This window comes from Pygoscelis adeliae, unplaced genomic scaffold, assembly GCF_000699105.1.
Source record: "Pygoscelis adeliae isolate BGI_AS28 unplaced genomic scaffold, ASM69910v1 Scaffold45, whole genome shotgun sequence".
NCBI classification, from domain to species: domain Eukaryota; kingdom Metazoa; phylum Chordata; class Aves; order Sphenisciformes; family Spheniscidae; genus Pygoscelis; species Pygoscelis adeliae.
The window spans coordinates 14,754,069-14,779,895 of record NW_008825114.1 but is presented as its reverse complement, the minus strand read 5'-3'; the positions used below and the strand labels follow the sequence as shown (position 1 = coordinate 14,779,895).

The 25,827-nt window shown below is 41.2% G+C and overlaps 1 protein-coding gene across 1 annotated transcript in view; it reads left to right on the top strand.

Annotated features, from left to right (window-relative positions):
- The window catches only part of PTCH1 (patched 1), a 42,377-nt gene extending 23,304 nt beyond the window's left edge, over positions 1 to 19,073 (top strand). The window contains exons 14-22 of the mRNA XM_009328135.1: positions 1,833 to 1,975; positions 4,037 to 4,220; positions 5,519 to 5,799; positions 7,336 to 7,473; positions 10,884 to 11,026; positions 14,009 to 14,108; positions 15,351 to 15,605; positions 16,684 to 17,212; positions 18,929 to 19,073. Of these exons, the coding sequence (XP_009326410.1) occupies positions 1,833 to 1,975; positions 4,037 to 4,220; positions 5,519 to 5,799; positions 7,336 to 7,473; positions 10,884 to 11,026; positions 14,009 to 14,108; positions 15,351 to 15,605; positions 16,684 to 17,211 (1,772 nt within the window). The 3' untranslated portion in view covers position 17,212; positions 18,929 to 19,073. The remainder of the gene's footprint in view (positions 1 to 1,832; positions 1,976 to 4,036; positions 4,221 to 5,518; positions 5,800 to 7,335; positions 7,474 to 10,883; positions 11,027 to 14,008; positions 14,109 to 15,350; positions 15,606 to 16,683; positions 17,213 to 18,928) is intronic.
- The last annotated feature ends 6,754 nt before the right edge of the window (positions 19,074 to 25,827 follow it).

Below are 25,827 nucleotides of genomic sequence, written 5' to 3'. Positions count from 1 at the left end.
AAGGGAGCCATTTTTACTGTAAGTTAAGCTGTTCTTTGATGGTCTCCTTTCCTATGTGCTTTTTTGACAGCCTCCTCTTAACCTCCCAAAGTTGTCTTTCACATGACTGGTATGATAGCACAAATGCTCTTACCTGGCCACTTTCTGAGACTGACATGGAGCTGAACTTGGCACAGGAGGGATGGATTGGTATTTTTGCATGTCCTAAGCAATGTTTTCCCCTCTCCAAGGGCACCAGCAAACAATGCTTTTTTAAAGGGGACCTCGAAGTCCATTGGTGATGCCAGAAAACCTGATAGCAAATTGTCCTCCTCCTGGGCAGGTGCTGGAGCGCTGCGTGCAGAGATCTGGCAGGCTTCTTTCATCGCTTGGTTCTTAGTCTGTTGGCTTCACGAGTGGGTGTGATTTGGCAGGACAACATGGGAGGCAGTTTTCTAAAGGAGCGGGGATGAGTTTGTAAACGGGAGTGGGTAATCTGGCTCAGAGGCGGTGTTGGTCGGGTGCATTTTCTTTTCCAGTGCTCTTATCTCTGTACAGCTGTAGCTAACCTGTCCGATCTGTAATGACGGTTTTCATTACAGCTCCTCAGCACAAGCTGCAAGGTGGGTCAGCGATTTCCTCCACTGCCACTCCCCCGGCCTTTTCCTTCCCTTCCCTGGACATGCGGTTTGTCATCTGCTTGCACAGAGCCTCCTTGTACTGGGCTGTGGCTTCCTGTACTAAATCTGATCCAAATTTGTGCTGTGAGGTATTCCCTCCCCCTTGAAGGGTGGCAAAGAGGAAAATAACAGTTGAGAGTGAATAGGTGTTGGCTGTGATCTTTACATGTGCTGGCAGCAGATCCCACGAGTTGTATTAGCTGCACAAGCTGAACAGATGGAACAAATTGACAAAATCGTGTTCACTCACGCTGTGCTCGAAGAGCAGCTGAGTTGCTGTTTGAAGTTGAAAGTCTGAGTGTGGGGTTTTTTTTCCCCTTGTAGTGGAATTTCTGGTTATATTGTAGAAGCTATTGCCTCAGTGCTCTGCAGTAGCCCAGAACAGTTAATGAGAGCGGTGTGTGTCCTCCTCTGTGGCTCAGTGCACTTGGCCAGGGTTTTTGGTGAGGCAGAGGGGAGTATGGAGAGTGTTTCCCGGCTAGATAACGGACTAAATGCCTCCTCTGGTTTTAACTCCACGGTAGGCGGTGAAGTTGGATCAGGGCTGAACTCAGCCCTTTTCTGTTCTGGCACCATCCAGGTCAGGGCAAGACTTCAGCTTTGTTTTGAGGAGGGTGTGTATGAAAGAGGTGATAAATGCAGATATGCTTATGGAGTTTGGATTTTTGAGTGTGATGATTCTGGAATTATGGTTCATGATGAAAACCACTTTTTATTCTAGACAAGCTTAACTCTTCCCCATATACTTCTCCAAGCAGAGTGCTAGGTTGCTCTCAAAGGCTCTGAGAAGGATGCGGGACCAGAGGGTCCTAATCCCATCCAAGATCTCCTCTTTGCCTTGAGGGGAGGCTGGTTTACACCAGTGCACATTGCATTGGCAGCTTGCTAGCTCAGCTTTGCTGGTCTGCACAACATGGGAAGACTCTTGAGGCTTCTCCCTTGCACCTGCCTTCCTTTGGGCAAAATACTGGACATGCAACTGGTACTTTACCTTCCCGCACACTGACAGTGAATGAGGAGCCCCAAATGTAGGAGGCAGCAGGTGGATAATTTTCTTCCTGATTCAGCTATGAAAAAAAGAGTCATTATTCTTTCTTCGTACTGAAATTCGTTTCTAAGAGTGATTGCTTACCTGCTTGTTCTGTCTTCCCCTTATCTCCCTTAACTCTTCAGGACTTCAGGATGCATTTGACAGTGACTGGGAAACGGGGAAGATCACTTACAACAATTATAAAAATGGATCTGATGATGCTGTTCTGGCTTACAAACTCTTGGTACAAACAGGCAACCGAGCAAAGCCCATTGATATCAGCCAGGTACTGTATTAGAGTCCATACTAGTTTATACAGGAATAGACAAGTCGTCAGGAGTGGGGGGAGATGCAAAGAGCATATCGTAGTCTCTTTTTTCATCTTAATGAATTGAATGCCTGAGTTACACCTTACTGTATGGCCTCACTGACTTTGCGGAAGCCACTTGTTAGTTGCAGTCTGGCCTGTGTTGCAAAGTGTTCAAAATCAACACTGGGAATGCTTGCCCTTGGTTATTACTGGTTGGCGTGTGTTTGGTGCTGCTCTGTGTCAGACACACTCAGTTTCCACTGTAGTTGTGAAAAATGCTTTGCTGCATCCATAGGCAGATGGAGTCTGGTCCTATGCCAGGCAGAGCTGACGTTAGCCTTGTTGCCCTCAGTGGCATTGTTTCTGATTTGAATCAGATTGCCTTATAGGGTTGACCTTTGCTCAGCTTTCTGCTGTGGCTTTGAATCTAGCATTTGCAATTATTTCGTTAGTTCCTACCGATTTATGCAAAACATAACCTTTAAAAAAAGACGTTGATGAATGATAGTGGAAGGGGACTGAAATCGTTATATGCTGTATCATATTTTTGTACCATCATCACTAAATACAGCTATACTGTTGTAGAACTAAGAATGACAGTTATTTGAGCTGCCTATATAAAATATGTCTGAAATTCTTTTGCAAGGTTATCACAGCATATGACTGCATTTGCTGTAGCCATTGGTAGGTGGAAACACATTAGGTTTGACTCCTTACACTAAAATTAGATTTCAAACCTCTTAAGAAGAAATTCTGCAATAACTTCCCTTGTCCTTTCCTAGAGTCATCATTGACTCGCTGTGCTTTCAGGCAGAAAAATAGCCTTTCAAATGAGCTTCTTGGCAGATCTGCCTATTGTCTTTCTTTTTTTCCTGGCATTAAAGGTGACAGATTTACAGAGTACATTGTTCAAAGTTACTATGGTGTGTAAAACACACTGCTGTATAGCAACATGCAGCATGCTGCCAGGTCTGAATGAAGCTTCAGCTATGAATTAAGCAAAGAAAGGGAGTTGAAGAGAAAACCTTCAGTGAGATTTTGTTTAGCAGAGTGTACCAGGTACACTGTGGAACAAATGCGATTGGACTGCAGCTGCTGATATAATTTCCTGTGCCTGGGAGGGAAAAAAGTGCGGTGCACCCACAGGGGCTGAGCGCTGTACTGTGCAGTTCCAGAGACAGCTTGAAGACATACAGTTGTTGCATATCCTGTGGACTAATTGAATCCAGATCCTTGGAATCCAGCTTTTTTTTTAACTGCTGTCACTGTTGTTTTTCATTTCATTAAAAAGACCTGAAAATGGAGCCAAGCCAGAATTTTAAATAAACAAAACAAAAAACCCCAGTAATACTTTTCACCCACAGAGTCCTCTGTCAGAGCTCTAGCTGTGCAGGATTTGGCTACAGAACCCTAGAAGTGTACCACTGCTGTTTACCCCACAGATGCATTTGCCCACAGTGACCCAAATAACACAGGGCACTCGTCTGCTCTCTTGACGCTGGGCATTTTCTGAATACATAGGTCATAGGAGGCAAGTGTTAGCAAAATTTATACAGATGTTGTTTTATTTTTATAGCTCTCCTCCATTTACTGGGTGGCATTTCCTTCAGTGTTAACAACAGAGGTTAACTGCACACAGACGTGTATAGGGACTCTTGCCAGGTTTTCTTTCCCTGTCTTTAAATATGTTTCTTCAACTTGGTTGTTTTTCACTCTTGGCTGCAGGCTTTCAGAATTCGGATTTAATTGGTTCAGTCTATTCTGGAACCGTCTGCTGATTTAGTGGTTATTGTAAATATTATATGAGTATTGATTTATAAATAACCACTTTCTACTGTCACTGTAGGTTTTTTAGGGGTTTTTTCATTGTCAAACAATAGTTGACTGGTCAGCCACTTCAAGTGAAGATTCATACTCTTTGCTTTTCCCCTCCTATATGTGTGTTGCATCTCGAGGCCATTTGTTGAAAGCTTTTACAGGAAGAGCCCCGAAAGCAAAACTCATTCTGAAAGGCTTCTAATTTTTTCCATTTTGCAGTTGACTAAACAGCGTCTGGTGGATGCGGACGGAATCATTAACCCAAATGCTTTCTACATCTACCTGACAGCCTGGGTTAGCAATGACCCCGTGGCCTATGCTGCCTCGCAAGCCAACATCCGGCCCCACCGCCCGGAGTGGGTCCACGACAAAGCAGACTATATGCCAGAAACAAGGCTGAGAAGTAAGTGGCATTTCATCTTAATGTCTTACAGTTTGTATAAGTACCCCCACTCCTTCCTTCAAGAACCAGTAACTCTGTAGTTGGTGGATGCTGCACAGGGCTCAGAAGCGTAAACAGGACAATATATTGTGTTACTCTGTAGTCTTAGGAGACCCATGCACCATTGCAAATGTGGCACCGCTGCAGGGTTTTATCATGTTGAAAAATGACATTTATAACCGTTTAAAGCTCTAAAAACTTACAGTAAGCATTGCTTTTTAGTGTCACCTGGCCAGCTCGCATTGCTTTGCTTCAGCTTTCAATTTATTGGGAGGATTGTTAGTTGGATACCAGTGGGGAAAGGGAGAGGGCATATAGGGGAGGACTGGTGTGCTTGGAAATGTGATTGGGTAACCAGCTAGCCATGCTTCAGTGTATCTGAACCCTAGAGCTTTGTGGCAGTCAGCCAAGTCTTGTCTTAATGAAAATTTATAGTTGAGATTATAATAGGGCAAATCATGTTTAGCAAGTCAACTGAATGACCCTGCAGGGTCTGGAACACACAACGGCAGTAACAAAATGCTTGTTTTGGGGGCTTTTTTTTTTCTTGTCATACAGTAGACTTAGCATTACGCTCAAAAAGAAGTATGGAAACTGTTGGTTTTTCAAATTAATAAAGGATTAAAAGTTATGTATTTCCTTGGTAAACCATTACTTTTATATTAGGTGTTTTTCCCAGTCATTTGCATCAGTAACAGAACATGGATTTCTGAATCTGACTGGCAAAATATTCAATGGAAATCTTAAAAAACAAGCAGCCTGATGGAGCATAATTTTTCTCTAGTTTTGCGTCGGTGGACCTCAGTTAATCTCAGGGGAATGACCTTTGATTTCAAAGGAACTGTACTTGCATAAAAGAAGAGCATTTGGATAAAATGTTTAGGATGGTTTGATCTTCTACTTTATATTGCAGTTAGGGATTTTTGGTCAGGTATTCGGTAAAAACCACTATAGCACTGATGAGGATTAAATAACATATATTGAAATATATCTGTTAAATTATATAGAATTATTTGGGGACTTGATGTAGACTGTGTTCATCCCATTGCACTGCGTGACAAAATACAGTAATCTCCTGTACTGCTTCAGCTTTCAGTTTATTGGGAGTTTTTAAAATGTCACTTGTTCCAAAGAAGTGAAATTTAAGTTCAACGCCTTTAAGCATTCTCCTGTGGAGAACAAAGTGTTTTGTTAATTGTGCTCTCTGCGTATCTTCTTCTTTCCAAACACCCATTTTAACACTGCTGTCTTCTTCCTAGTTCCAGCAGCTGAGCCCATAGAATACGCTCAGTTTCCTTTCTACCTCAACGGATTGCGTGAAACTTCTGACTTTGTGGAGGCTATCGAGAAAGTGAGAGCTATCTGTAGTAACTACACCAGCCTGGGGATCGCCAGCTACCCAAATGGTTACCCATTTCTGTTTTGGGAGCAGTACATTGGGCTTCGTCACTGGCTCCTCTTATCCATTAGCGTGGTTTTGGCTTGCACGTTTCTGGTGTGTGCCCTCTTCCTCCTAAACCCCTGGACGGCTGGGATCATTGTAAGTTTATTATAAGGGTCTTTGTTGAAGTCAAATTCCTTTCAGCATAGCTCTTGCTGTAGTCGGGAAGGTTTTGTTTATGTCTGGGCCTCTGGTGGAGTATGTATATTGCATCATTCATTATATATTTATTCAACTTGAGGGGGTAGGGTTCATGCTAAAGGTACAAACCTTAATAACCTTAATCCTTTGACCACCTTTTTTGCAGCTTTAAAGGTTTCTTAGAAAGGTACATAAACTTTTGCCCTTGCTCAGATGCACGCTAACATGAGAAATTAAGACACAGAGGAAAATTAAGAGCTTTATTAAATATTAAAATTATTTCTAATTATTTATTCCTTCTCCCCTTTTATCAGACATAGTTATTTTTCAAGGCAGTTTCTTAGTGACTAACTTGCCCGTAAATTTTGCCACTGATTTCTGAATGCAGTCTTTCTGGAAAAACTGAAATGGTTAGGTTGTTTTTTTAAAGAGTGTAACTGAGCTATCAAGGAGAAAGAGCCATAAAATTATAAACTGAAGAGAATACTCCTCCATGCTTTCTGCAAGGCACCATAAGCCTCTCAGTAAACATTCAAGTTAAATTGAATGATGATGTTCCTATGTTTAAATTCCATAAACTATCATATGGTTTATAAAATGCCAGAAGTAGAAAAGCGTAAAACAGTTACTAGTTTTTGTAATGTACGTTTATACGACAGGTATGTTAAAAGGTAAATGTTTAGTCTAGAATATTTTTCATAGCACTTAATCAACCAATTTATGTTATTACTCTTGATTCATTAGCTTATAAAATCATTTATTGTAGTGCATACTTTTTTCCCATGGAAAAGGCGTTTATTTTCAAAGTCCACCATTGCTTTTATAAGTATTTCTATCTTTTTTTTCCTGCTTGGCTTTAGCAACTTTTGAAGTTGATTCATCAGATTTCCTCCCCTCTCTTTTCCTCAATTTTTTTTACAAGGTAGATGGAAGAAAAATAAAAGCTTTCTGTTAGATTTAACTGTTCACTTTGTCCGTGTCAATCCCTCCAAGTATCTTAAAAGCTCAAAGCCCCTCTGTAACCTGAGACTCATCAGCTGATTATGGCATTCACTTTCTTCTGGGCTTTAAACCTACTCAAAAGTCATCCTCACTTACATTTGCAGTTCTACAAAAAAGAATTCCAATACAGGTAGTTGAAAGTTACTTTTTCTGGAAGGATTGTCCAAGAAACAGGTGAAAAAGAGAAAATGTGTGTTTTGGGGGGTATCCATGATAAGGAAGAATAAGTTGTTTTTCAGCTCACTGATAAATTGTAACCAATACAAAATTGATGCTTGGTCTGTTAACTGGTTCTTAGGAGTGTAATTTAAACTGGCTCTTTGACAAGTCATTGCCATTGAGCACAACGAAACAAGGAAAAGCGGCTTGTCTTTGGGACTATAGGATGGCTTCGAGGAGTGTGTTTTATTGTCACCACGTTGTTTTGAAATATCTTTCTCTTCATTTGTTTGGAGTATAAGAAGTTACTAACAACTGTTTGAAATCATCTAGGTGGTGGTGCTAGCTCTGATGACTGTGGAGCTGTTTGGCATGATGGGTCTAATTGGAATAAAGCTGAGTGCAGTGCCTGTGGTTATCCTGATTGCTTCTGTTGGCATTGGTGTGGAATTCACTGTTCACGTTGCTTTGGTACGTAAAATCAGGAAGCGTTTTCAAAATATTTTAAAATAAAATGGTGGCAACGTTAGGATCACAAATCCTTACTTAGTCTCCTAAGACAGTGTCATGATTCTCAGAAGGAAATTGATCACAAACAGTTCTGTGTGCCATTCGGCTTGTCTTGATAGAGCGGAGCTGATCTTGATGAAGTAGTTCCTTACTATTCAGACTAGTCAGTCTCCCAGGAGGTAAGAGGGGATACATTACCTGTAGTATCTAGTTGACTGAGTGGTGCAAATATGTAGACAAAGCAGAGCTCTTGATGCACCTTACTTCAGTCCAGATTCTCCTGGTCCTTGTCTGCAGCCTCACTGTTGGTGCCTCAGTGCTATGTAGCTGTTTGTTCCCTCTTGCATGTAGATTCTGTATCTTGTGGAAGAGAAGCTTTTAAAGGAGATTTTCAAAATCACATACAGTGTAATTTGATCTCTCTGGACCACTAAAATTTGAATGTATTTGGATTCATTTTCTGCTTGAAAAATCCACACCTTCTTTTCAGAACCCATTAGCTATTAATAGTGGGCACAAACATACAGTCTGTAGGAAAATAGTTTTCTGATGTGATGAGGAGCAGAGAGGGGAAAAAACTATGTTTTATATAAAGATTTTTCAACATTTTCAAGGTTAAGTGTCCAAATCTAATGTACACCTACTCACCCTGCTTAGTCAACCTACTGTGCAAAAATGCGTAGAAACAACAGTGCGCTTGCAAGGGGGCAGTTTTGGGTGTTCAAGATACACAAAACTCATCTTGCTTTTATTTGGTGACAAAGAATAGAGTGAAGGGCTATTTTTCTGTGTTCACATTTGACGATGTCAGCACTGATCTTTCCAACATTTTGCACACTCAGCATAAGTCATTTTCCTGTAAGGCTATTCTAACTGATATCTCAGAATAGTTTAAGAATATCATTGTCTTCATGGATTTGAATTTTACTGTATTAAAAAAGTAGGAAAGGATGAGTGGTCAATATAATATAATTTCAGGGAGGAGGTGCTACGCTATAAGCTCTAGTATATTAGTACTGTAGCAATCCAAAAAGAAATTAAGGGAGGGGGCTGGAAAGTGGTGGTGAGATTGGGTGGGAATGCAACGGGCCTTTTAGACGCAAAAGGAGGATGAGTAGACTGCTGAGAGGATCTGGTGACAATCAAAAAGAGAGAACTAACGGGGATCTTGGCACACTGGAGATGGCCAAATACTGGGAACATGTTGTAGATGATGTACAGAGTTGGGGCACATAAAGTGGCAGGATGAAAAGAAGAATTTTAAGAAAAATCATAGGGGAACTAGGGTAAGGTTAAAGAGGAGCAACTGGATCCCTGAAGTGGTGACATCTTTTTTTCCCCTACTGCTATGGATGGTTAGGCTTTTGGAGCTAAATCTGTTTGCTAGGACTTGCAGTAGTTTGGGAAATGTCAGAAACTAGTGGTGTACAAGAGGAAGAAAGAAATGACAGTTTCTTAGAACTGAAGACTTAAAACAGGAAAACCGGAATTAAAAAGGACAATACACTTACTTGTCTCTAAATGGGAAAAAACTAATCTAATTTACAGGGCTTTTTATTTTTATATATATATATATATATGTAAGAACTCACCTGTGGCTGAAGGTAAAATGCCAAGCAAACTGAAAATGGCATTTTTTCATGTTGACTCTGGAGTCAAAAACTTTCAAACGTAGGCTTTAAATAAAAGAATGCCTAGTGGCCCTCAGATGATAGCAGCAGTGCTGACCTTGACAGAACTTCCTGCCTATAAACAGTCAAACCACTGTTGCATAAACAAAAAAAGCAATGCTGGAACTGTTGATACAGAACTTGTTTAAGAGTGATTCACAATCCACTCATGGCTCAGTTCTCTGCTATTGCTTGTAAATTGTGACCTCATTTTTTTAATTCTGCAAATAAATTCTGAATCAATAGTAGACTCTTGTATTATGCATCCTTTAATTACACGCATATACATATGTTTATATAACTTGTTAATATGTTTGTGGATCAGATCCCATAGCTCCCATTCATGTGAGTTGTCTCATTGACAGCTGTTTTTACCCTGAGGTGGATTCTTTATCTATTCATGTATATGGGAATGTAAGATGTCCTGGACACATTAATTTTCCATGGACCACATTTAATCCAATACTAAAGATTTATAGTACATGGTTTGGCTACCTATGGAAGTGAGGGTTGGGAGTCTCGCTCCACATGTACCCATTTCTGGTCTGCATGTCCCACCAAATAACTTTTTAATGTGTTGACTGATTTCACCCCAAATTTGTCAGATGAGTGAAAATAAGCCACTAGAGAAGAGACACTTAAATTCCAGGACCAAGAGGAAGATAGCTGCTTGAGCTCGTATCTTAATAGGCAGCAGAGAATTCGCTGAAAAGAGAGCCCTTACAAATCACAGGAAGATCAACCAGGTTCTTGTCTTCTTAGACCATTAAGTCATACACAGAGAAGACAAATTCATACGAAACAGCAGCATTTGAGTGTTCTTGATACAGCTTGTTCACTAAGGAGTTGGAGGGAGAAAGACATTTCACTAGTCATACTGTTGCTCAGTACCGTTGTTCAACATTGTTCCTAAGGCAGTTGTGTATGTATAGGCCTGCTAGCTTTGAAGTAGTAGAAGTTGCGAAAACATTTATTTTGAGTGAAATTGAAGTGTTAAAAAAAAAAAAAAAAAAGGCAGCACACAACCTAGTGTTACTTCATACCAGTCCTGTTGAGTATGCAGACAACTTTCCATCAGTTGGGTGCTTACCATGTGTAACATCTGATGGTCTGGAGCCTCGGACCAGTGAGAAGAAATGCACTGTGTCAATGGACACTTCTGTGTAAAGGGACAGAAAGACCTGATGTGCCAAGAAGCTCTGCTGTGGGTGTCACCCTGTACCTGAACTGAAGCTACCAGTCCTTGGTCTGTGGGAAGAGCATGGGAAAGCCTGCATCGGTATTGGCTGCTTTTACAGCAAACTTCCCATGATAGTCATGGAGGCTGTGGCCCCACGAGTGAGAGGAGTAGCCCTGTAATTTTGACACCTGAAGTGCTTTCACTATGAAATGAATTCTCTGCAGGTGGAAATAAGCGAAGCTGGAGACAAAAGCCTACTATGCAAGCAGGCATTGTTTCCAAAATTATTACTACGATCTGACTCTGTAATCAGTGCTTACTCTGGTGGTGTGACTTCAGCAGCAGCTATGTGGTATGACTGCAGAATCAGGCCTTCTCCTGAAGGTTAGCCAGCTATAAAGATAATTTCATAAACTGTAGTTTAAAGTAATTAACTGGTGAAAAACTGTGCATGCTATGAGAGAGGCTGTTTGGAAGGATGTATGCATCTGTCTAATGAAATGGATTTCATTGTTTTACAGGCATTTTTAACTGCCATAGGAGACAGGAACCATAGGGCTGTCCTTGCATTGGAACACGTGTTTGCACCAGTGCTGGATGGGGCTGTGTCCACTCTGCTTGGAGTGTTAATGCTCGCAGGGTCAGAGTTTGATTTTATTGTCAGGTAAAGCATTTGTGTGTGTCTTGACTTCCTTTTTTAAATAAAAATAAGTATGCTTTTAATTTTTAGTCACTTCAGCATATCTGTCATTTTATTACTATGCATGGTGTGTCAAGCATGCTTACGTCATGGTCCTGCTTTCCCTCTGTTTTATTAACTCCTTGTTACATGCTAGACGTGGTAGTGTTCCATTGCTGGTATTCAATCTGTTCCAGGAAAATCTGACACCCAGCATGAAAGAAAACAAAAATGGCCCTCTTTAGCAAGGTTTGTGAATTCTGGGTTTGAGTCAGTTCAAAGCATCTAGTATTATCCAGCATTAGCTGGGTTTGACCTTTAACCTTTAAGTCCTCCAGACTTCTTGTATGCACAACAATTTGCATGCAGAGGACACGTGAACCTACAAACATGCTGCAACTGTGCTGCAGGTGACTCCGGGCCTTCTTCTATCGTTATGCGAGGTTTATAGCAATGTATAACAGGGAAAGGAAAAAAAGCCCTGTTTGGGAGCTGGGGAACCTTAAGTATGAACACAGAACTTCGTATTAAAATTTTGTAAAGCAAAGCCTGAAGGCCCTTCAGTTTAGAACTACAGGCAGACTGTTTCTTGTGAATTTAATTAAGAATGTGAATTCGTCAAGTATGAGTGGAAAGCAAGTTTTTCGTTGAGGGGAATTTGAGAAGTGCAATGAAACAGATCCTATTCTATTCCAAACAACCTGTGGGGAGCTCTGCAAAATGGCTAATCTTAGACGTAACACAGGTTCTTTGTGGTGAACTACAGCATGGGGGGAAAAAAAATCCAAGCCCTAAAATGGAACTGAGGTACAACTGGGCCAAACAAAAATGCTCTGAAAGATGACTTAACTACTTCGGTAGACATAAGGTGGATAGATTACTAGACTTAGCTGACATCCATTTGACAACAAGAACAACAAAATGTCAGAGGCAGGAACTGAAAGAATGGCTGCTAAATCTCATCAAGATTTTTTGTTTATGTATGTTAGAGATTTGAAGAAAGCAGGTAGTTTGCAGTTAGACCTCATGAAACCTACATGAGGATTATTACTATACAGATACTGCATGTCCTGAAGTAGAATTTGTATTTTTTTTCCCAAGTCAGTATTTTTTACCTTATTTTATTGGTGTTGAAGAAATAAGGTAGAATTACTCTTTTAGGACTTGATCTTGGTTGATCAGGTTGATAAGGGTTGGAACATGTTGACATATAGGTTACTTGTAGATTTAACCTAAATTTACAGGGGTACATTTGGTGTGCTACTTTCCTACTTAACAGACGAGATTTTGGCAAGCATATTTTTGTGTCATAGCAAATGGAAGATTATAGGAGCCTTTCACACCAAATTTGGATTGGATGTTCTCCTAGTTTATAAAATGAGCCTTTCAACTTTTCAACTTATGTTATTTTACTTTTTTTGGCCATCAGTTTCTCATTTTCTAGCACAATCTGACTTTAGTATGCCTTGTTTAAAAAATAAAATAAAATAAACTGTGGGAGCCTGAGCATTGTTATAGTGGGTGAAGAAGATCCCAAACTTCCGGAAAGCGATAGATTAGTCCAACAATGTGGAAGATTAAGTAAATTAACAGACATTGTATACATCAAGTGGTCAGAGCTATAATCCTCCTGTTTATCCTAGCGTTAGATGGATGAGATGCAAATGTTTTTAATGCCTGTTGTTGATCTCTGTCCCAGTATAAAGTTCTGGTGGTTTATGTTAGTAGAGTAGATCAGCTTGCTGATTTTTGCTAATGCAGATCAGAAATTCCCAAATGTTTACAATAGCCGGATATTTGTAGTTTTACAGGAGTCTGATATATTTGATCAGATGTGGAAACAGGGAGGCAGTAAAGTTTGTTGCCAGCTAGACAATGTAATCAGCAGACCCATTAGTAGCAAACTTGCCCTCCGTTCTTCTCCTTTGCCTTCTTCTCCAGGAATTTACCAGGACTGAGTGCTTGAAATCATTAGTTACAACGCAGCCCTAAGTTTAGTCTGAGCCCCAGCTGTGCCGAATACCAACTAGCAAGGCTTTCCTTTTACTGACAGGTTTACCTTGGTATTCATGAAGGATCCCAGACCTTAGCCCTCAGTGGTGGGAAAGGACAACCACTTGTGCACTTTCCTCTTCTTCCATAGTACTTCAGCCTTTATGTTTGAATTGGCTGACGCAAAACAAGAGTATTCAGAGATGCTAAATTGTTCAACAAAAGATTAGCCTGCAATGCAGCTCTGCCATTGTGGAGTGCTCTTACTCAGTACAATGCTGAAGCTTACTATAGAATGGGCAGCATTTTCTTTGCAGAAAGCGGGTTCCTGTGTTGTAAAAAGGTTGCAGTTCGAGCTATTTGGTAAAACTGGAACTCAGAGAATTCTAGGCGGAAAGTTGTGATTAATGAACAGCAAGGGAAACCCTTACCTGATACACTGGAGATTTAATTAGAGATTCTGCTGTAAGATGCAGAAGCATTTCACAGTGGATTAGCTGCTGGGAGAAGAGGGCTTCTTTTCCTTCTAGGCTAAATTGTTTAAATTCTACACCCTTCACTTCATTTGTTTGCTTCTGCTGGGTTTTCACTAATGGGGGCCCCTTTTCATTGTATTTGTGCTTTCAATCCATTCAGCTATTCACTGCACATTCCATATTTTTGTGTTTGTGTAACACATTCATAAATAACATTACATGCTTCCAGATTCTGGGAAATTAACAAATGTAATTTTTTTCTTTCCTTTATCAACTAACACTTTGGGTTGTGGAATGTAGCTTCTCTAATTCAAAAGGTAAAAACCCCTCTATCTATATATGGAAAGTGATATCATTATTTAGTACAATGTTAGTAATATTTTAGATTTAATTTAGAATATGTATTACTTTAACATATTCAGGAACAATTTGTAATCCCTTATTTCTAACAATATTTGTGGCTATTCTCTCCCTCAAACCCCTTTAAACCCTACTTCAGGTATTTCTTTGCTGTTTTGGCAATCTTAACCATTCTGGGAGTTCTCAATGGATTGGTGCTGCTTCCTGTTCTTCTTTCATTCTTCGGACCATATCCTGAGGTCAGTAAAATTAATGGTCAACAGAAGAATTAATACTGTCTCTGAACCCCTGCCCTCCGCGATCACCCCCCTTTTTTTGAAACTCTTTATTTTTTAAATTCTCTTTGATTTTTTTTTTTTTTTTTTTTTTTTTTTTTTTTTTTTTTTTTTAGTTTTTAAGTTTCTTGCTCTAGGGTTTTTTTAATCTTTATTAAATGTGCTGTTTGTTATTTAGTTGATATTCTTCCACTTATATTTTTATTTTTTTTTAATATAAGTATTGTTTTAGAGGCTGCAATCAGCAAACTTGATGCAAGTGTAGGATTATTTATGCTTTTAAAAGCATAATATGATATGCAAACTAGTCTGTAAAATAAGGATTCTCCCCAATATTTTGCAAAAGACAGTCCATTTTGTACAAATACCTTCTTCTCTCCTACCTCACTGCCTCTGTTGCTTTCCTCAAAATACTTAACTGAGCAGACCACCAGGAAGGCCTGTGTGGACCAACATACACCGGTGGTGGTCCACAGACCACACCTTCATAACCACGACTGGTCTGCCAGAAGGTCCCCCCTGTCCAGTTGCCCCTCCCTGCGGTATGCTCTTGGCTCAAGCAACATTTTTGATGGGTGGAAGGCTTCGCTTAGATGTTGATGACTTTACAGTATAAAGCCCAAGTCCAGCAAACAAGGATTCATAGACACCAAATTTGTATTTGGTTGTTGATTATTCATTACCTGCTCTATAGCTAACACAATTACTGGGTTACATAGGGCTGTCTTTACCACATATTAGTAGAATCAGTGTGCTATGCTTCACGTGTCTATATTGTGCATATGTTGCTATTACGTGTGTGTCCATCTCTCTGCAAATAGACACTGAACCATACTGTACATACACATTTGAGGTGATTTTATAACATCACTGTTAACGTATGCTGAAGGGGGAGGGAAGTCCATGTATTATTTTTATATTTGTAAGTGCAAGTGCATGCATGCACACACATACATGCACTTCCTGAGACAGTGATACCCAGAAGAATCTGTGTCATCCTGTTTACATACATATCCACAGATGGAGATCATGTCTCTTTTTCTTTCATTAATTTTTTTCATTTCAGTGTAAATGTTCATCAGAAAACTGGTGCTAAGGTTCTCGTGGCATGGCAGGGTGTATTTGGCAGAAGAACATTTGTGTCAAGCACTAATGATTAAAAGGGTAATGCTAATTCAATGTTACTGAATGCATTGCTATTATCAGGTTTCTCCAGCCAACGGACGAAACAGATTGCCCACACCATCTCCTGAGCCGCCCCCCAGCATCGTGAGGTTTGCACTGCCACCCGGGCACACAAATAATGGGTCAGATTCCTCTGATTCGGAGTACAGCTCTCAAACTACAGTGTCCGGCATCAGTGAAGAGCTTCATCAGTATGAGGCCACCCAAGGCTCTGGGGCACCCGTCCATCAAGTAATAGTGGAAGCCACCGAGAATCCTGTCTTTGCGAGATCCACTGTAAGTAGCTCGCATATTGACTGGCAGGAGGACAAGAAGAGTGTTTGGGTTTTTTTAATTTAAATCTATCTATTTTTGTGGAAAGCTCTTTCATGTTTCTGGCTGATTATGCTTTGTGACTTTGTGCCAAAACTTGTAAGCAGGGAGTGAAGGCTTTCCTCGTCCTCTCCTTTAGAATGAAGTTGAGGGTAAAACGATGGTGCGAAAGCAGAGGTCTTCAGCATGTGTAATTGCTGTTGCATCATATTGGCATGAGCCACAAGAGAGAGCTCTCAGTCTGTTTGATGACTGTTCTCAGAGAGAGAATGGGGAGAGATTAAAAGATCCAGACCTCTTCCACACAGCTCCTTGTGGATCACCGTCTCGTATACCTCTCTCTGACAGCATATTTTGGGGAGAAGGATTGATAGAGCCAGAAGAAAACAGTTTCAGGGTTGTACCAAATCTTGGGCCTGTTGCATCTTGCTACTGGGTTGGCATAACTGTGATTTCAAAGGAAAGTGAAAAAGCTCTGTCTCCTACCCCTGCTGATGCTGCATGCTGAGCTGCAATGCGGATCTGTTTTTGTTCAGCAGAGGCCTAGAAATAGGTACAAGCACAGCCACATTTGAAGTTGGTCACGGTTTATTGACTGATGTGGCTGCTGCACTTCACGCTTTTTACAGAAATCAGAAAACAGATTCCTGCAGTCTATACAAACTACCCTACTAACATCCTGTGTATGTACCCTGCATGGAATAGAGCCTTTTCCAAATGCCTGCAATTCTGCTTGTTGAACGAGTTAAGATCAAGTGCTTGTCACCCATCCCTTTGAAAAGATGGACCAGTATGTAGGAGGCTTACGATAACGTTTTCAGCTGCCATCCTGTGTTTTTCTGAAGGTATGCTTTCCAGGTTTTAATAACTTCAGACAAAAACTATCTGGAAAAGTCAACAATTATCAGACTCCAGAATATTACCTTTGTAGAGTTAGAGCCAGGACAGCATTATTGTAGTTGTTCTCAGCATAACATATAAGTGAGGGTAGTATTTGTTTGCCTCGCTTTGTCAGAGGCATAACCATGCGTCTCTCTTTCAGGTGGTTCAGCCAGAGACAAGGCATCAATCGAGTCCCAGATTACAATCGAATCCAGAGTCCGGCACGCAGCAGGCGTGGCGTCAGGGCAGACAACCCAAACGGGAAGCGAGGGAAGGGCTGCGACCACCTCCTTACCGCCCTCGCAGGGATGCTTTTGAAATTTCTACTGAAGGGCATTCAGGACCTAGCAATAGGGATCGCTCGGGCCACAGGGCTCGTTCTCATAACATGAGAAGCCCGGCGTTTGGCGCCGTGGGTGCCGCAGGACCAGCGTACTGCCAGCCTATCACTACTGTGACTGCCTCAGCTTCAGTGACTGTTGCTGTCCACCCTGCGGTGCACAGCCACGGCTCTCGGGGAGGGAGCTTTCCGTCCTACGAGGCATACCATGAAGCTGACCATGGGCCTTTTGAGGACCCCCATGTGCCTTTTAACGTGCGGTGTGAAAGAAGAAATTCTAAAGTAGAAGTTATAGAACTGCAAGATGTTGAATGTGAGGAAAGGATACCTGGCAACAGCTCACAGTAAGGTAGGTCCATCTCCTGTAGCTGCAAGCTTTGCCTGTGCCAGGCAACGGTGTGATCAAAAGAAAGGGGAAAGTTAAAATTTCTCTGAGGTACCTTTCCTTCAGGTAGGTTTACTTATTGGTCCCTGATCATGTTAAAACTGCTGGCTGTGAATATGGTACATTTTGCACTAGGAATCAGGTTGGATAAGATACTACTTTCCAACACTGAGAAGTTACAGTGGGTTCAGACATGAACTACTTCCAAGAGCCTTGCAAAGTGGGTAAGTACATCATACGATCCCAGCTTACCAGATAAGGAGAACGAAGCAGAGATGTTGTGGAACATCTTCAAAGCTGTGCGACTGCATTTACTTTGATAGGTCCTGTCTTCTGATCCCTGAATCAGGCATGTTCTAAAACATCATACAGAATGAAATTGCCTAGGAGAGTGTAAAATTGCCAGCTACTTGAAGAGTTGTCCTCTCTTGAATAAAACTCCGTGAAAGAATTTGAAGTCCAAAGTAAGGACTGAATCCCTCTGGAAGATGGGCCGAGTGAGAGGCGGGAAGGCCTCAGTGTGCCTAGTGCACTGCTGCGCGGCGGGGAGTCCCCTGGCGCTTTGGGGGGTGTTCAGAGACCCACCCAGCAAACTCGCACGCGGGAGGAGTCTTTGGGCCAATCTCTCCCTTGCCAGGGGCAGCTGCAGTGGCTATTGCAGATTTGCGTAGGGTAGAGCTGACCTGGCAGGGCATTTAGTGTGTTCCTGTGGAACAATAGATACACCCAAGAACTTCTGAGACTTGATACCTAAATCATTGTCTGTCTGTAGGCTGGCAAGAGAAGGTTACAGGAAACAGTCCTGTTTAGAACAGACAGGATATTTTAGCAGATGTTTGGGGAAGAATAAAGCTGTTCATTTTCTTGAAAATTTTCCATTGATTTTATAGGGAATAATACTTCGAAGGGAAGAAACCAAGTGAGTTTTTACCCTGAAAGCTTTTTGGGGTTTGTGCCTGCAAAACCATTTCTCACTATTTTAACTCTGTTTTCCTCTTTTGGGGGAAAGAGGAAGTGTAAAATAGTTACTTAGCTGCGGATCCCTGTTTTCTCTCTTTGCTTTTCAGAGCTTTTCAGTGACAGCCACCAGTTTGACCAGAGCAAGCCATTTTATTTTGGTTGTAGAACTATTTTATGTGTACACACACACACGTGCGTGCGCACACACACACACGGAGAGTTTTGATGGAAATTTTTTGATGACTCATAATAAAATCACCTTCTGATTTATAAAATGTCTCTCCAAACATGTCGAAGTGCAAATAGACATGAATGCCTTCAGCCTCGCAGTCTAGAAATATGGCAAATAATAGTATCCTCAGAATAAAGAAATCCTTGGGCTCAGCTTTTTCAAGCTGAACTGCATGGTAGTATGAGATTCTTAACTGTGCACGGTATTTGACGTAGCATATTTCTCCTTGAAGCGTTCATTGGTTTTGACTGAATTTGTTGCAGGTATCTGAAGCTAGAAACTCAGAAATCAAAGCATCCTCATTTTTTTAATTGGCATCAGTATTTCTTCACCGGGAAATTCATGACTGAGAGGAAAGCAGAGCCCATGTTTCCTGACTGCTAACTGTAACCACAAGAATCATGAAATGAGTTTTGGATTAGCTTGATTTGTTTGTTTTTCCTGAACTTTAATGAATGTTTGTTTTTCTTCTCTCTTTATTTGTAAAGGGTAATAACTGAAGCAAAGAAGAGGCCAAAGATGGAAAAACTGTATTTCCAGAACTGCTTGAAGAGAAGAACTGCGTGAAGTTGTAGAAAAGGACATGCTGCATCAGGACATCAGTTCACTGTTACTGTAACCTATTGTATTATTTTGTTAAATATTTCTTTAAGTATTTAAAAGATGTACACATATGTAATATACAAAAGAACAATGTAAAGTAGTATAATCTGGAGTCATTTGCCTCTGGGCAATAGAATGGGGACAATATTGTGTGCGCTTTGTACTTTTTGTACATTGATCTCTGTGCCACAACTAAGCTTAATCTAGTTCTAAATTTCAGCATAAGTTGCTGCTGCTTAAATATTGTATAATTTACTTGTATAATTCTATGCAAATATTGCTTATGTAATAGGATGTTTTTTTTAAAAGGTACATGTCTGTTTAAAATATTTTAACTTTGCGTATCACAACCCTGTGGTAGTATGAAATGTTACTGTTAACTTTCAAACACGCTATGCGTGATAATTTTTAAAATAAGCAGATATGAAGAAAAGCAAGTTAATCTGGGAGGCTTAGATAGATTTAGCTATGTGCAGGTTTTGTTTTGCTGTGTGTATCCATGTGTGCATCTGGAAGTGTGCATGCTTTTGCATGTATGTTCCTGGTGTACTGTAGTTTCTCTTTTACTGTACGGTAACACTTAGTGGGCTTATAAACCCACTGATGCTGGTGTGAGTCTGGCTTTCCCTGTTAGCAGGCACTAGTGAAAACTCTGTTGGTGTTTACCAACATATACCACAGACTGCCATCATCAAAGGCCCAACTAAAATAGAAGAGAAGAGAGGGAGTCGAGGTTTGGGATTGTGGTTCCGTTTCCCACACTCTTAATGACTTGGTTCACATGACTTTGGTCAAGTCAGTTAACTGCCCCATGCCTCAGTTTCTCATTCTGCAAGATGGGTATAATTACACTTACCTACCTCCCAGGAATGTTGAGAGGCTTAATTACTGTTCGTGTAGTGCTTTGATTTTCTTTTTTCTTTTTTTTTTTTTTTTTTTGCAGAAGGTGCCCGGTAAGTGCAAACACTATAACCATTATTTTTTCACTTCCAAAGGTGCTGGATATTGAGAGGTGCTGGTGGTTATAGAAATTCAATGAGCATATACCTTATTTTGATACCGATACTGTTAACTATGAGTGGCATTAGAAGCTGGATAATTCAGCTGTTTGATGGTGAGCCACAGCTCAGCTGTGTCCTTACAGCATTGAAAGCAGTATCTTTGGTCAGCTTATTTTCATGGCAGGAAGGAAGTTAATAGTAAGTGATAAAAATCAAATGGAAGGATAAAAAAAAAAAATATCTATTTTCACTTTTAAAATATAAATGGCTTTCTGATGGGTCCAGGACTATAATGACACATAAGGCCTGGGGTGTTCTTTTCTCTATTGTTTGTGTTTTCCCATGCTGCATTGGCACTTTTAATTAAAACAGCTAAACTGGGATCTCTTTGCGAAACTAATTTAGCTTTTTGTATTATTATTTTTAAACTAAAGGGGATTGCTGCAGGTGAAGGCTCTGAAAAAACACTACAATCTGTGTTCCGGTTGGAAACAAACCCTAAGAATGGAGTACCTTAATTTAAAAATACTAGAACAAAAGTTTTCATTGTCTCTGTCTTCCTCTTTCTTCATCTTTTTTCTGCCCTTCTCCAAGCTGTTTTTTAGAGCAGGTAGATGTTCAATTGTGTATTCAGAGCCAAGCACACACAACCAATATTCAGTTTCTAAACACAGGAGTGGTGGGGCTTTTAAGTACAATGCCTGAACAGCAGCGGCCAATTCTTTGATGGGAAAGTGTTTTTCTCCAGTGGCTTCAGGGAGTCTATCTTTGCCCACAGACCTTGCCAGCATAACGAATGGGGATAATTAGAATGCACAAGTTTCCATGCCTTTTTTGCTCACTTGAAAACACTTTGATATGAGGCACTTGTTTACAGATCTCCAATGTGAACGCTCGAAGAGCAGGTGGCGAGAGCCTGGTGTCGTTCCCGTGATACATAAGCTACTGTTTCAATGCACACTAAGGGTTAATGTCACAAACGCCTACTGGTCCAGTTCACTGTCTGAGGTGAAAACTCTTACTGACAAAAAGACGAGGGGCCCCAATTTAGCACTAGCAGCATAGTGACCTCAGATCATGCAACAAAACTGTATGATACTAATTGGAAGCCACCTTCAACCGCCAAGCGTGTGCGCTCCCGTGACAGAGGTCGGCAGGGCTCCCACTGACACCGCCGCCGCGGCAGCCTGCCTCGCTCCCTCCTCTGCCTCAGGGGGGGGAAGGGGGCCAGGGCCAGCCGCGGTGTCTCCCGCCTGCCCCTGCCCGAGTCCTCCTGCGTGCTTGTGTGTGGGTGAGCTGTCTGCTGCTCCGTGCACAATGTAGACCTTCTTCTCCGATAGTCGCATTGGCAAGGGGAGAACTCAGTGGCTGGCAACATTTATTTTGTTTCGGTTTTGGTTTTTAACTTTTTTAATCATGGGTGATATTTATATTTTTGTATCATAAGAATGTTTTCTTACAGTATTTGTCATGCCAGTTTATAACAAACAAGATGCAGGGATTTTATTTCTATTGGAAACACTATTACAGCTATGTTTTTACTGTTTAATGGATTTTTATTTGTATAGAGTGCTTACTAATGTTAAATAGGAAAGAGTATATAACATTTACATTAAGGACTCGTTGTAGCTTTTAGCGTAAGGAGTTAAAAGGAAAAAAAATATTCAAACTGGGTCTCATTGCCTGCCTGTTTTGGTAGGAGTGGGTTTGTGTCATTTCAGTTACAAAGATAAAATTATGCCATATAATTTATTTATATGAAAATTTATTTTTGTAGTGTACATAGTAGCCATCAAGTCTTTTGACAGAAGTATATTTTTAAAGAGTTTATATGTAATGATGATACCATTATGTTTTGGAACACTGCTGAGATATGATTACGGTGCACACTTTTCCTTGTAAACCCCCTGGCAGAAAAGAAAGTGTTTAACAGTGTTAAGAGAGAAAGAGAGTGTGAATATTCATACAATTCCGAACTGTGTTTTAGTTACCATTTGTGATCTAGCGTGGTTCTCATTTTAAACTTTGAATGGAAATTGTACAAACTCTCTAAATATTAATGTTCAAACACTGATAGAAATTCTAACATGAATAAAAAATATTATAACTTATTGGTTACGGATTTGCTTGTTTATAGAATGCTTCTTTATGTACTACTGGTCAGCTGTCCAGGTACAACCATGCGGTCATTCTGATTCGGAGCATGAATTTGGGATGTTTCAGTATTCGGGATGTTTGGGAGATTCAGATTTGCCCGTTTTGGAGCAGGAGCCAATTCTAAAATCCTGTCTAAATTGTAACACGCTGGTGCTTGTCTGTTGATTCTGTTGCCCTTGTTATGTCTCGGGGGATAGGTTTAGGACCAGATTATACCTTCCATTCTCGCTCTGAACGAAGCATTTTGTGTAGACTTTGAGCCCTTGGGTAAGGCAGTTTATGCACCGGTTATTTCTGCTTAGCAGTGGGAGGAAATTGTCTTTTCCCATCTCTCTGGTTGCTCTCTAGATTGGATTAGAGAAATAGTCTGTTTTTCCCACTTTGTGGAACAAAAAATAAATGAACGCGGAGTTCAGAAAACTGCAGCGCTCCATAAGAAGGGAGACTCTTGACAAAGCCCTCCCAGGAAGGGTGCTAGCGACTGCCAGCCAGGGCGCAGGCCCCCGTGCCCCGCGCAAGCGCTGCTTGGGAAGGAGGAGAGGCTGCTGTGGGCAGCGGGGTGAAGGTAGTAAGTAGCAACATCTGTCTGAAGTCACTTGCATCATAAACCTCACTGTGGTTCGTCCTGTGCAAACGCACTTTGCTGAGCATCAACCAAAGTGCCACAGAGCCGGCAATCCTTTACTTTAACCCCTAGGTGATTTTTTCATGAGTCTTCTGAATTTCTCATAAACAACAAAGCCCAAACTTGTCTTGGGATAATTTATAATTCAGCCTCTACTTTTCACGGTCAGAGGAAATACAACTTTTTATTTTACGTTTTCTGGAAGTTTAACCAGAAGAGAGAAAAGTACAGTTAAAGGACTTGGACTGCAAAACTCCTACGCGTGTGTTTTTGCTACTCCAAATACTCTCCTCCAGATCCTCGGGGCTAGCCAGACTGAGCCGTGTTGCAGATTTGGCCTTTGTGGGTTACAGCCCGTGAGAACAGCGGGCACTAAAGTCTTGCATTAGCTCAACTCACTGACTTTGCCTTTTGTGTCCCAGCCATTCATGGGAGCAGCTCCATTCACAGGACTGGAAACCATATGAATAAATCAATACATCCTGCCAGTCAGAACACGGGATTTTTCTTTAAAAATTCCATTTTGCATCAACGATAGCTATTCACCTTACATTACTTGTCATGTTTAGATTTCTTATAAATGGCTCTTCTTGCTGTCAGCCTTATTAACCCCAGGTAAGACCTTAATCAGATTTTTGTCAGAGATTGGCCATATTTATTCAGGCCTTAAGTAAACCTGTGGCCAAATTTTTGTTGGCATAATACATGTATTTAACAGCTTCAGGAATGCTGCATGCTGCTAAACTGCTGCAGCACTGATGTATGAACAGGTGTTTCATTTTTGTTAACTTTTACTCACAACGAGCATCTGAGACGCCGACTGTTTGTATCTGAGAACCACCGTTGCCAAATTGTAATTACTTTTAATGGCTGCTGCAAGTAATGAGAACAATTACTACTTCCCTACTCCATTTAATCATTCTTGTCCTTTTTGTTGCAGACATGTTGAACCTTACTGCTAGAACAGGATGCATGCCAGGAAACGGCACTACCCAGCCGGAGTGGCCTAAAAAAATACATGCCCCGTTTAACTTTACATGGTTAATTGCAGCTAATTAAACACAAAAATGAAGCGGTGCTGCTGCTTTGACAAAAAATGTTTAACATGTTCCCTGGCATATTTGTACTGCAGAAACTACTCTGCCTCTGTGGATAGTACAGAAGGAAAGGAAACCTCTCTCTCAGGTTTGTGGTTGTCTGCAGTGGCATCCAGGCCACTTGCCATCCTACAATAGCTTTTCTTAGGAACATTTCCACCTTCATTTTAACAGCCGTAACTGCACGTGTTGCTAGTGTTCCTGCTGCCACGGCAGCTATACCTGCTTGCCACTGATGTAGGGTAAGGCTGCAACGGAGAAAGTTGTATCTCCCTTGGATTAGTGAACGTCCTATAACTCGGCTTGCCCTAGGAAGTACCGAACGCAAGGCAGCGTGCATTTCAATTTGTTTTGCTAATCAGAGCATCCTCCCAGGCTCTTCTCCAGGCTTAACTCAAGCTGCCAATTAGGAGTTGCTGGATCTTTCAGTCAGCTAATTTGAATTAGGACCTCACGTTCGCAAGGTGGAAGTAACACTTTTGCACAACAGAGCACAAAAACCTGCGGCTTTTCTGCCTGGTCTTTCCATCCCTTGAGCTCAAACCTTTGCCGTGGGGCTGACTGCAGGTCCCCAGCCGCCTACAGACACCACAGCCTTGTGAAAGCTGCTGGGGAGAGAGGCTGTAAGCCACGGCAGCTGGGAAGGGGGAGGGTTGGAACTCTGAGGTTGGAAACTGCTTCCCAGGCAAGGGAGGGCTCTGCCTCAGTTGAAGAGGAAGGGCTGGGAAGCAGGGGCCAGGCTTCATTCACGGGTGAGTGAATTAGGTGGGTTTCCCCATCTGTTGAGGGGGAAAGACCACTTAAGTGCTTGAAAAGTGATTTATGGCAGAAGTGAGAGACCCTGGGTGCTCTGGAAGAGGGAGAGCTCCACCATCTGATTTAGGAGACCCAAAATGGTATTGCACATGTATTTCAAAGCCTAGGTAAGACTGATTTTTCTGCTCCAGGTTGTGTCCAGTTTAGCAACCCTGGATTTTTTGTTCTGAAGCTTACACTGGGGAGTAGACTTGTAGGGAGGAATGTCTGGCTAGCCTTTTGAAAGAGAGGGGAAGGGAAAGGAATTAAACAAGAATTACTTGGTAACTAGAAAGGACTCAAAGGGAGAGTATTACTGTGCTTCTTTTTTCCAGCTTTTGTTACTTCGATGAAGAGAAATCTTCCCCGTTTCTCTCCCTTGTGACAGATGATGTGTCTTGCCCAGAAGACAAGAGGTTGCACCTCCCTGGTCCGCCAGATCTTGGCAGGGCTTTTAGGTGGGGAGCTTCCTTTAGGAGGAGAGCCTGTCAGCCCAGAGCGCTGCTCCTGCACTAAGGTGGCTTTATTGAAAGTATATGTGACTCTGTAAGTCACCAAACATGCGTGACAAATGACCTTTGAGATGGCTGGATTTAAACTAATAATCTTGAGGTTAAAATGCCAATTTACCAACATATGACTCATCTCTAATTACAGTTTACCTCTCTGAGCCAAATGGTTTATTTCTTCTCATTAAACGAGGGACCAGATATTTTATTAGTTGTTAAGACTAATAAAGGTAAAAGGTTTGAGTAGCTTATTTCAGTAGAATAACTGGGGTAAAATAGGAAACTCACAACTTTCCCCCCAAATAACTAGCATTCGCTGTAAGAGAATTCAAACCCTCTTTCACTTCATTGCTTACCTATTATGCAATCATTTTAAGTAGGCTATTTATTTTAACTTAAAAGCATTTACTTTGGTAGCCAATGTAATATGCTTCTGTACCATTTTACAACATTTTAGAAGACTAACAGGTTCAACTTTAAATGGCTGTAAAGACTAAGGGAGGGTATTATTGTACAGCGTCACACACCTTAGTGTAGCACTTAGGCAAATTGTCAGGTGACATCTAAAAGACAGCTAAAACTTTTCATTTTGGAGTTAGC